The sequence below is a fragment of the Cyprinodon tularosa genome, unplaced genomic scaffold (assembly GCF_016077235.1).
Source record: "Cyprinodon tularosa strain WSP-4 unplaced genomic scaffold, ASM1607723v1 ctg225, whole genome shotgun sequence".
Lineage (NCBI taxonomy): Eukaryota > Metazoa > Chordata > Actinopteri > Cyprinodontiformes > Cyprinodontidae > Cyprinodon > Cyprinodon tularosa.
In genome coordinates this window covers 963,998-976,225 of record NW_024038839.1, presented here as the reverse complement: position 1 = coordinate 976,225, position 12,228 = coordinate 963,998, and the positions used below count along the sequence as shown (strand labels likewise).

The 12,228-nt window shown below is 39.3% G+C and overlaps 1 protein-coding gene across 1 annotated transcript; it reads left to right on the top strand.

Annotated features, from left to right (window-relative positions):
• Positions 1–5,241: 5,241 nt before the first annotated feature.
• On the top strand, positions 5,242–11,947 carry LOC119784415. Its single transcript, XM_038286455.1, has 7 exons — positions 5,242–5,330; positions 7,363–9,439; positions 9,896–9,957; positions 10,270–10,308; positions 10,436–10,581; positions 10,697–10,860; positions 10,949–11,947. Exons 2-7 carry the CDS (start codon positions 7,583–7,585, stop codon positions 11,945–11,947), a joined length of 3,267 nt encoding a protein of 1,088 aa, XP_038142383.1. The 5' UTR covers positions 5,242–5,330; positions 7,363–7,582.
• The last annotated feature ends 281 nt before the right edge of the window (positions 11,948–12,228 follow it).

The window sequence follows — 12,228 nt, the reverse complement described above, 5'->3', positions numbered from 1 at the left end:
AAAAATAAAAAACAACTATGTTTTTTTTATGCACTAATTCAAGTAAAATACACCGTTCATGTACCGTTCTTAGTGTGCAGATTGTTGTATCCAATAATTAGCTATGTTGAGAGATGAGATTTTTTTCACTTATTTAAACCAGATTGTTGTTGCCCAGCTTTGATGACACAAAAAAGTGGAAATCCACAAAGGCCACAGATTCACCATGGACTAACAACACCATTATCATCCAGTGTTTTTATCAATAAATCATAACTACTGTCAACAGTCTTTTTTTAAGCCCACAAAAACTCCAAGAGAAGTTTTATCTTTATAAATAACATTTTATTTCCTTTAATGTAAGGAAATATGTGGGAAAGGGAATTTTCCTCATCAGCTGTTCCTTATTATTTAGCTTTATCTACATTATTAAAGAGTTTATACAGTTTTACAATATAGAGTAATTCTTTTCAGTTACATTGAGCCTGGATATCTGGTTAGTACTCTGATTATGTTTTTACCATATTCAGATATAATCAAAAATATTAACTATTTCACTCATGTTGTAGTTTTCATTGTCTCTGAAATATTTCGGTTACACTTATTTGTGCATGTTGTTTTTTATTTGCTTTTAATCATATGAGAGTTTGTTTACTGAGCACAACAACCTTCTGGTTTTTAGTGCACCTTACTAGGATGTGATTACAGACCAACTCCGAATATAGAAAAAAATATATCAAAAAAGAAATCACAAAACATTATCTTTTAGACACGATACCAGTCATATTTGGAGCTGGTACTCACTGATCTCTATTCACTGGATTGCTAATAGCCCATTGGTAGCACTGGGTGGAGTGAAGCCGCTTGCCGTCATATTGGTACTGGTAAACAATATGTGCGCTACAGCATAAGAATTAAAATAAAGAGGAATTAATCACCTTGACACACACTTACTTTTTCATAGCATAGGCACGTCACATTACATATTCAGTATGAAGTCCATGAAGTCTATAAATCATATGTACGGTATTATGAAATATTATTCAAATCCATCACAACAAAATGAGTGTGTTAGTGGAGTGTAATAATAATTTAGTCAGATATAAAGAATATTACACATGCACACACACACACTGATGATAAAAAGTAAAAAGTACTAAATTGATGATGTATACGTAGTATACCGGTACATGTATTGATTACATTGTCATGGTAATTACATATTGAATTACAGGTATTTTCATGGTGTGACTCCGTGAAAGTGGGGAGTACCAAGATGGCGAAAGGTGACTTCAGTTTCTTCGGTCTATCTCCAATCCAGTGAATAAATAGTAATCAGTGGCTGTACTTTAGTAGTACGACGGAGTATTAGAGCCAGGCTAGAGGTTGTTGTTTTTTGTTTTTGTTTTTTGTTTTAGAATAAAGTCGTAACATTACAAGAATAAAGTCATAACATTACGAGAATAAAGTCATCATACAACAACCCGTTTTAGAAAGAAAGCTTTGAGCTCTGACCAGCAGATGACGGCTGACCATCAATCAGCAATCTGAGCCCACTTTGACATGCTGCCCAATTTGATGCTGGTGTACTAAAAGATTTCCTTATTTGTCAAACCATAGCCAAAGTATAACTTCACATAATGCTCGACATTCTTCATTTTAGTGAAGAAAGTGCTTCCTTTAAGAGCTGTCATAAAATACAACTTTATTCTCGCAATTCTATTACGTTATTCTGTTAATATGAATGGTTGAACTCTAAAGTGCTTTGAGAAGACTTCTGTTGTGAATTGGCGCTATATAAATAAACTGAATTGAATTGAATTAATATTACAACTTTATTCTCATAATTTTACGACTTTATTGTCATAATTTTACGAATTTATCCTTGGAATTTTATGACTTTTTTCTCTGAATTCTACGACTTTATTCTCATAATTTTACAAATTTATTCTCTGAATTTTACGACTTTTTTCTCTGAATTTTACGACTTTATTCTCATAATTTCATGACTTTATTCTCGTAATGTTATGACTTTATTTTCGTAATTTTACGACTTTATTCTTGGAATTTTACGACTTTATTCTCGGAATTTTATGACTTTATTCTCGGAGTTTTATGACTTTATTCTCTGAATTTTACGGCTTTATTCTTATAATTTCATTACTTTATTCTCGGAATGTTATGACTTTATTCTCATAATTTTACGAATTTATTCTTGGAATTTTACGACTTTATTCTCGTAATGTTATGACTTTATTCTCATAATTTTACGAATTTATTCTTGGAATTTTACGACTTTATTCTCATAATTTTACGACTTTATTCTCATAATTTTACAAATTTATTCTCGGAATTTTACGACTTATTCTCTGAATTTTACGGCTTTATTCTTATAATTTCATGACTTTATTCTCGTAATGTTACGACTTTTTTCTCATAAGTTCATGACTTTATTCTCGTAAAGTTATGACTTTATTCTCGTAATTTTACGACTTTATTCTTGGAATTTTACGACTTTCTTCTCGGAATTTTATGACTTTATTCTCTTAATTTCATTACTTTATTCTTGGAATGTTATGACTTTATTCTCGTAATTTTACGACTTTATTCCCATAATGTTACTTTATTCTCAAATAGAAGAAAAAATCTCTACCCTGGCCCTAAAACTCCGGCGTACTTTAGAGATCAGAGGCGTAGGCAGAAAATGTTTCTACTGTAAGGGTGGCCAGGCAATAACCAACGTACACTGAGGGGTGGCCGAAAGCGGATCGGCACCAGAACCTCAGGGTCAATCTACGCTGTTCCAACAGGAAAAGTAACAAGAAAAGCATCCATATTTTCTAAATAAAGACAAACTATACTTTCCTACTAGCATGACGTAGTCCTACTCAATTCTAGTCAGAATATGAGTCTGATACTGCTCCATAGAGCTGTGATTATGGGGCGTGTTTTGAACGAACCAGGAAAAAAATGCCTCTGCACTCAATTGGATAGACCTACAACCAATAAGAGCAACGGAGTGCGTGACGTATGTTAAGCCAGACACAGTTGTTGTCAACAAAAATCAAAGCGTGCAGTTGCACGCCTAGAATAAGATCGCGTTTCTCTGTTCCTCTTTTAAAATTAATTTGCTGTCGATATCTTCTAGAACAGACCTAATAGCAGAATCTACACACCTCAACTCTCCAGCAGCAGCCATTGTTGTTGTCACCCATGCGCGCTTTGGTCACATGGTTGATAACGTTACTGTTGATCATCTGTCCATCATCGTATAAAGCCCGCCCTGACAATTTGATTGGCCCGCCAGATATTGTGCGAGCATACTCGCGCTACTACTGAGCAATGCCAGACCGAACTTCCCGACCTCAAACGTTGTGGGCGGGACTAAGTTCGGAATGGCTCCCAGGCTACTTTCCTACAGCCTTTGCTAACAAATAGACACATATATCTAAACATCCGTAATTTATAGATAAAAGATATAATGGATAAAACTCACTTTTGAGTTCGTGGGTGTAAGTCTTTTCCATTGTCATTACCTACCTACCTGCATCAATAAACATTCTGCATAAAAATAATATTTACAACATTAATATCTACATAAATTGATTATTTGATATTTTTTATTAAAATTGTTATTTATCTTTAAATTCACTGAAGACACCCAGATAACTTGCAGAGACACATATTTTTCTCTTTACCCCATATAAAACAAAATTTTACTCTAAAATGAGCATGAATTCTGTACTTATCATCTTTGATGTTATTTTATTCATGTGTATAATTAACCACAAAAAATTAAAATGTTTTGAATATTCCACTTGAGAGTATTACTGTTGCCACCATCTGTATTAAAGGGGAAAAAATGGTAGGGGTGGCCACAGATTGGTGGCCGAGGGCCAACCCAGGCCCCCCATCTAGTTCCTTCCCTGTGAGACATTTCGATTTACAGATAGAAAAGTGATGCACCATTTCCCCCTCCATCCAGGCGGTGGCAGTAGAGAGGCATTCGTTCCTTTCAATTTAGGCGTAGAAGAAGACAATGCCTCGCTGCGTCGCTCAAAGTGAGATCACGCCTTCTGCAGGCAGCGTGTGCCTACAGCTCCACATGAACCAAACAAAACACAAGGTAAGACACAACCAAACGTCCGAGTAAAACAATAAACGACATTAAAATGTTTGATTCTCAAGCACTTCTATAACACTTTATCATTGTTTTAAACGTCGTTATATTTGTCCTGTATTATTAGTTGAGAAATCCATGAAGTTTGTGAAAAAAGTTTGTATTTTAACCATGTAAACAGCAGATATGTCCCTCGTGATTAGTTTTTAGAGGATTTGTTGCACGATTTTGTTGCATTTTTACAGGTCAGATCAATGCATTTGAGAGTAATGTTATTTTAATGGTTGTATGTAGATTTACTCATTTAAAGTGTGTTCTGCAGTGAAACATACTTCAACTGTATCACCATCTGCACATAAAAAGCATGCTCACTGCTACTTAACAAATGCAACCTGCTCCTTTTTTTAATGAAGGGTGAGCACAAACTATATCTCTGTTTTGCAGGATATTTTAGTGACCATATATAGTGTTTATAAAATCAATTTCTGTGTTTTTGAGAACTTAAACATTTGCAAATAGTCAGCTTTTATCCCCCCCCCCCCCCCCCCCCTGTGCAGTAAACAGTGGGGGTGGGGTGGGGGTAGTTGCTACTTAGATCAGCAAAGGTATGTAGGTAAAGTTCCTCGGGTTTTAACAATAACTGTTCAACACCTTACTATACTTTAGCTCTGACAATGTACCGAATGCTTTATAGGTGATTATATAACCATCTTAATGTTCTAGTTTGATTCCTTTTCTATTGATAGTTTCTCTCGAACAAAAAAACCCAAAGTGATCTCAGATTTATCTTTATACAGTAAATGTAGCCAAAGGCTCTAAGCAGGGTTGAAAAGTCTCCGTCTAAGGGGTCAAGGCCCTGCCTTCAGCCATTAAACAGTCATTTTCTAGAGTTACCGCCTCTTTTCTGATGGTTTTCACCTCCAACAAGAGTCTTCTTAATCACTCATTCATATGCACAACTGTAACTTATGTGCTAACAAAAATCAATATGAAAGAAACAAGAAGAAGCAGGTTTAAACACAACGTGGATAAAATCCGAGGCTCTGCATCAGTGTATGTTTTAAAAACCTGCCCTAATAAAAGAAAAAAAGGTGAAATTTGATCTAAAAAAAAATAATAAAAAATCGGCTATTGATCAAAAATCTGTGTCTTTTTACAAATCAAGTGTATTGCTGGGTTCGAGGTGAGGCCGCAGTAAAACCTCTATCACCACAAGGTCGTCTGTGGAACGGTAAGAACATTTTGTCCTTCCGGTCTCCAAGCCTGGCTACGAATTGGATAGATTTGAACATTTTGATACAGATGGGAATCAGCTTTAGTTAAAAAAAAAAAAAAGGGGGCACATTGTGTTCCTGTCTGGGAGCAGCTGATACAGCTTTTAGTGCACTGGTTAGTTAACTGCACAGGAACTGTCTTGTTTTAACAAATATAAGAAAATTAACAAAGAAGGCAAAGTTAAATTTCATTTAGACAGCATAAGTAAATGTGAGGATTGCAGAAAATGGTGTGTTCTTAATTTGAAGAGTTATAAAGTCTTTACGCTCCTGTATTGGTACTTGCATAATGCAAAAAGAAAAAACTGAGAGCTCTCTCATTTTAAAACCTCTATTTTCATCAGCAGTTATCTAACTCTTTGATGCACATTGTGTTAAGTTCACAAAAAAAAAAAAAAAATCAGAAAATGATTAGTTATATAGGTTTTAAATGACAATCATTTAGTCAAATCTTATTATCTCTTATATTAAGAAAGCAAATAATTCCAAAAAAAATCTATTCTTTAGGCTAAATGGCTTTAACGACCGACCCCTAGAATCATAGACAGGTTCAGGTATTACAGGCAAACGATGGAACTAACGACCCATTCATCGGTTTCCATTGCATGTTTCCAAGCGATACAAGGCGTTGTCTATATAAGACTCAAACTCACTGCGGATCCAGACATTTGAATTGAGAAAGCTTCCTGGAGAGGTGGCGAAACGTCTTCAAATCTTGAAAACCAAGTCCAGTGGATATTTTTTGAATTTTTACGGAATTTAGGCTAAATGCTGTCTAATTTAATTTGGTGCAAATTTTTATGTTTTTAGAATGAAAAAACATAAAAACCGTACACAGTTATTCAACTTTACCTTTTACTTGGACTGGACAATTAATTGCATTTGCAATATAATCATAACTCAATGCAATTTTCAAATTGAAGAGGCATTTAATGTTGGTCACATTACATTTAACAAGAGAAAGACACTACAATTATCTCTGCAGACATTTAGGTATTACACTTATAGTGGGTTTGCCTGCACACAGAAAGATAGAAAGAGTTAAACAAGCAAGCACCTTTTCTTGCAAAGTCTTTAAATAATGGGCTCTGGATAAGCAAGCTTTTTCCAAAGTCAAACCATAGAAATAGTCCTCTACAAGCTTGTGGTTAGTGCAAAGGAAAATCAAAGTTAAAAGGCAATGGCAATACTGGTTCAAATAATCCCAATTTATTTTTTTTGTCTGCAAAATCTTGCAGTCCTACCTTTTACCGCTTTTCATTTCCTATTGGAAGTCTGACTAAATTTTGATGGTTTAAGCTTTGTTACAAGGAAACCCTTAGTGGTTCTTAGCCTTCCTCTTTGTGAGAACATTTAGCCCCTTTTTAGGAAGCCCCATCCATTACAGATTAACAACTAACAGGGGAAAGAGCTACAGTAAAACAATGCAAATGTGCACAACAAAAGAATCCTCCCCTAATTTTTACTAGTGCTGTGTTTGTAATCCTAGAAGAGCAGAAACGAGGCAAGGTAAATGCAGATTCAGTTGCATCACAGGAAGCTCTGCATTTCTTCCTCTTTTTCTACCAGTCCTTTAAAAAAGAATAATGTTGATTTGTGCTTGAATATTACAATACAGAAAAGAAGTTGGTACAAGCCTGAAACTACAGAGAAACTGTCTGTTTTTGTGGTTAAATTGTCCGAACATCAGTTTTATTGGGAAGAATAAATTGTGACCAAGCAACATATCTTGTATAAATGCAGTTGGTTAGTGCTGAAACTTAGCTATACTGTGCTGTTCTAATCTCTGTGGAGGTTTAATGTTTGGAAAAGTAACAATCATCAGTCACAATCATTCATCTGTGAACAAATCAGTAAAAAATATTACTATGTTTTTTTATTTCTTATGTTATTCTCTTTTTTGCTAGATGAGTTAGCTGATCAATGAAGATTATTTGATGTTGGTACTTAGTCCTATTTAACAGCCATTCTTTATTCCTTTGTTTTCAGCCTTTCCTGCTGATGGAGTACGATGCCTCCTGTCTTACCTATTGAGGGAAGGTAAAGGACCACTCTATGGGCCACGCAGGCTCATCCGTGGGTTTTGTGGAACGGATATAACCTTTTACCCGACTCATCTGAAGCCTCAGCCTGCACTGGCTGCAAAACCACGTCAATAAATACTGTTGCCATAAATCTTCCTAAACATCGGACAAACATCTGTCTCCCAATGTCTTATGTCATAAACAACTCATTTGGGAAACCCAGTGCTGCCCAGGGGCAAGATAGATTCTTTGGTGGGCAAGCTGACATAGATAATTGGAGGACGGCACAAAATCTTGGACCTGGGACTCATGCATCATATTCCGGAAGAAATACTGAATGCTCTTCTTTATCGACTGCAAACGTGCCTGAAAAAACTTTGACAACTATGGATAACAGCTCGCAGAATACCGTCAACATTCCCCCCAGAGAGGTGGTTGGACATCAGCCTGCAGACCCGTTCTTTACCATCACTCAGAAAGACAACCTTTCCATTTCGGCCCAGAAGGTGACTGCCGGTCATGTCTTTTCAGCTTCCTACGAATATCAACACTCAAGCACCGGCAGTAGCAGTAATTTCTACAACTGGTTGTCAGGGCAGAAAACTACTCCTGGAGATCTTTTGAAATCTACATCAAATGCACCCACGTGCGGCTCTGCCGCAGTAGGCCAAAGACTTCCTTCTGAGCCTAGTTATCAAAGTCGTAATCCTCAAATGGCTGAAAACATCTTAAAAAATTACGGACTTGAAAAATCAGACTTGGAAGAACTTCTAAATTACTCTGAAGAACAGACCACTGCTCAGAACTTGCCTTACCTCTTAAACAACCTTCGTATGAAGAAAGCTATGGGTGCTGCATCTGCAGTTCAGTCTAACTCCAACCCAACAAGCTTAAGTGGAATAGATACATGTGTTCGCTTTGGACACCCGGGATTATCGCAGGATAAGATGTCAGCTTCTCTTCAGCCACTTAAAGTGACAAATTATGAAGGCACTGCGGCATGCCCTGCCAAGGTTGATGCCATAACTGGCAGGGGTACTCTGAGTAAAGCAGTGAGCTGCATAAACTCCTTGCAGACAGAAAGTTTTACAGGTAGCAACCTAAGTAAAGATTTGCGTTCTTCAGATGATCAGATGGGGTCATCTCTGGTGGTGCCTTCTTACCAAATTGGACAAAGTATAGGACTTCAAACCCAACTAAATCATACATGCCCAAGTGGAATTACCCAGTTTAGTTTTGGGCAAGCAGGAATGCCTGAAGATCAAAGGCCCAATAATAATTTCCAACCAGTTGAAGCGATTGGATGTGCATATACAGGAGAGCATATTGCAGAGAAAGAGAACATTCGTAATACAACCTGGATTCCTGAGAAGTCTTTTTCTATGGATAGTTTTCAGAGCAGTGGCTTAGGTGAAGAAGCAAAACAACAAAGTTTGACAACGTTAAAGAACAGAAGTTTGGTCTGTCCAGATGACCAAATGGTATCTGTTGCCAGTCTAAACTCAGTCTGTAATGTTTTGGCGCGTCCAAGCAGTAATCCAGCTGAAAACATGGATCCCCAGCAAAAACATACGTCTCAGCCATTACCTCCACAGCATAAAAAAAGAGCTACCATATCTGGTGGTGAGAAAACAGCCCAAGAGCAAGGATCGAATATTGAAGACCCAATAGAGAATCAGCAAAAGTCCCAGAAAGCCAATTTTCTCAAAGTATTGCAGATTCTTCTAAGTTTGCAACCCCCGGAGTCTTCTGCTGCAAAACAGGATTCTGCATCTTCTTTAAATCCTGCAAAGCCAGTTGTCTCAACAGTTGTTTTGCCTGATCCGGTTACCTCTAATGATTCTGTCTCCAACGTGTCTCTGACTATCATAAATGATGACAACACTACTAAGGTGTCACCTCCTAAATCTCAATCCCCAGCCAAGACCGAGTCCTCTAAGGACCTACCATCTCTGGCTATGATGCGTGATTATGCCGCACATATGCCAACAAAATTTCCACACACCTGCATTTTATGCAAGAAAGAATGTGCTGAATTTAAGGTGAGTTGGTTAATGTAGCATTATCTTATTTTAGAGAAAACGCTTTATTTTTTGGCTTTTGAGGCAGCAGTTTATTATAGATCTTGAACTTTTTAAGCTGAATTTGTGAAGATAAGACATTAAAATTGAATAGATAATTTCCCCGCTGCATTTTCAGTTTGTGTAGCCAGTTCTGATTCTCTGTTTTGATAATCAAATTTAATCCCGTCATTTTTCCATGCACCAATCATCACTGTTAGTACATCCTGAGTTTAAGAGAACCTACATACATCTAAGTTAGTGTCTTTGCTTACAGTCCAGTTTTTTTAAAACTGCCATACATTGAAGTAAATGCCCTTTAAATATTAGCTTTATTTTTTCCATTATATTTACATTTTAATTTTATGGTTCAAAAATGTATTGGTCTTTCAAAGAGACCCTTTGTTTCCTGTAATTAATTTAATCATTTTTTTTTAGGATTGGGTTGACCACCTAAACAGCACCTTTCACAATGTGAACTGCCTACGCCTTCAACACCAGTTAGTACATTACATTTCTTTACAAGATTTTTTGTATTCAACTATAATGTAATGTTTTCTCTGTTAGTGTACATAATGTAGTTTAATCAATAGTGGTGAAGCTTCAAAAGGGAAGAAGGCAGTTTAAGAAAACTCTTTTTCGGAAAATTTCTTGCTCTTGAATTACACCTTAGAAATCAAAGTTAAGTTAAAGTTTTTATAACGTTTTTTTTTTTTTTCTTGAACCTGAAATCAGACTGGGCTTAATGGACTATATGTTGCTACAAGAAAGGGATTTAATGTACTTAAGATATTTAAAAAAAATTTCTACAGATACCCTAATTGGGATGGACAGGTACCATCGTTGAAAAGGTAAATTACTGTCTTCCAAATATAAATACTAATAGCAGGTAGATGCAAATAGTCTTCTCACTATTACCAAGTTTTTTTTTTTTTTTGGGTAATTTGTTTTTCTCTTATTGTTCAATGTTCTTTTCAGTGGTTCAACGATAAGGGATAAATCCCTGCCCCCAACCTCCTCTAATCGTCTCCAATACACCATTTGTGATAGTCGCTCCCGCTCCAACAGCTCCAGCTCAAGAGGGAGAGTGGAAAGATCCCGCCGTCAGACATCTTCCCGCTCTCGTAGTCCATGTCATCGGAGCAACTCAAGAGATGGAATGAAAAAATCCAATAGTAGCTCAAGAGATGCAAAGCACAAATCAAGCAGTCGTGTTGGTTTATATACCTCATGCCACAGCAGACCAAGACATAGTGAAAACGGATCCAGCACGAGCTCGTTGTCTCATCGCCATTCCCCTGACCACCACAGCTCTAGAGATGGAAAAAATAGATCAAACAGTCCTTCCTCTCGGCACCTCCAACACCCTGTCTCAAGGTCTAGGTCAAGGTCTTGGTCCCAGTGTAGTGACCATTCAGCTCTCACCCGTTCAAGAAGCTATGAGAAGCACTCTTCACCAAAGAGAATTCATAAAAAAAATGTTTCACCAAGGAGGAATCGCAAGCCGCAACTGTCAAGCGGAAGCAGCCCTGTGCGGCGGTCATCATTGAGAAGCAGCCCTGTGGGGCGGCCGTCATGGGGAAGCAGCCCTGTGCGGCGGCCATCATTGGGAAGCAGCCCTGTGCGGCGGCCATCATTGGGAAGCAGCCCTGTGGGGCGGCCGTCATTGGGAAGCAGCCCTGTGGGGCGGCCGTCATTGGGAAGGAGCCTTGTGCGGCGGTCGTCATTGGGAAGGAGCCCAGTGCGACGGTCGTCGCGGGGAAGGAGCCCGGTGCGACGGTCGTCGAGGGGAAGGAGCCCAGTGCGACGGTCGTCGAGGGGAAGGAGCTCAGTGCGACGGTCGTCGATGGGAAGGAGCCCAGTGCGATGGTCGTCGAGGGGAAGGAGCCCAGTGCGACGCCCGTCATTGGGAAGGAGCCCTGTGCGCCGGTCATCGAGGGGAAGGAGCCCTGTGCGCCGGTCGTCATTGGGAAGGAGCCCTGTGCGCCGGTCGTCATTGGGAAGGAGCCCTGTGCGCCGGTCGTCGAGGGGAAGGAGCCCTGTGCGCCGGTCGTCGAGGGGAAGGAGCCCTGTGCGCCGGTCGTCATTGGGAAGGAGCCCTGTGCGCCGGTCGTCATTGGGAAGGAGCCCTGTGCGCCGGTCGTCATTGGGAAGGAGCCCTGTGTGCCGGTCGTCATTGGGAAGGAGCCCTGTGCGCCGGTCGTCGAGGGGAAGGAGCCCTGTGCGACGCCCGTCATTGGGAAGGAGCCCTGTGCGCCGGTCGTCGAGGGGAAGGAGCCCTGTGCGCCGGTCGTCATTGGGAAGGAGCCCTGTGCGCCGGTCGTCGAGGGGAAGGAGCCCTGTGCGCCGGTCGTCGAGGGGAAGGAGCCCTGTGCGCCGGTCGTCGAGGGGAAGGAGCCCTGTGCGCCGGTCGTCGAGGGGAAGGAGCCCTGTGCGCCGGTCGTCGAGGGGAAGGAGCCCTGTCAATTTTCAATTTTCTCCGAGTACTGACTACAGACGGTTGTCACCAATAAATAGCCTCATGAGTCTGTCTGTCCCACAAAAGTATTGTAGTAAAAGATGGTCACCAACAACAAAATGTAAAAGACTGTCATCTCCAAGAAATGGTTCTGATAAGAGATGTTCACCACCAAGAGCAAATGATGACAAACAGTTGTCGCCAACAAGAACCAGTGAGAGATGGAGATCTCCCAAGACTGATGACAAACAGGGGATGCCACAAAAGAACCACAGACCACAATCATTACCAAGACGAGATGAGGAACAATCAT

What these genes read in the sequence shown, in the direction of transcription:
- LOC119784415 (XM_038286455.1), top strand. Translation starts at nt 7,583, where the DNA reads ATGTCTTATGTCATAAACAACTCATTTGGGAAACCCAGTGCTGCCCAG. An exon ending in TCAGACATCTTCCCGCTCTC is followed by an intron (nt 10,582 to 10,696) that starts GTAGTCCATGTC and finishes CTCATGCCACAG; the next exon opens with CAGACCAAGACATAGTGAAA. An exon ending in GTCAAGGTCTTGGTCCCAGT is followed by an intron (nt 10,861 to 10,948) that starts GTAGTGACCATT and finishes TGTTTCACCAAG; the next exon opens with GAGGAATCGCAAGCCGCAAC.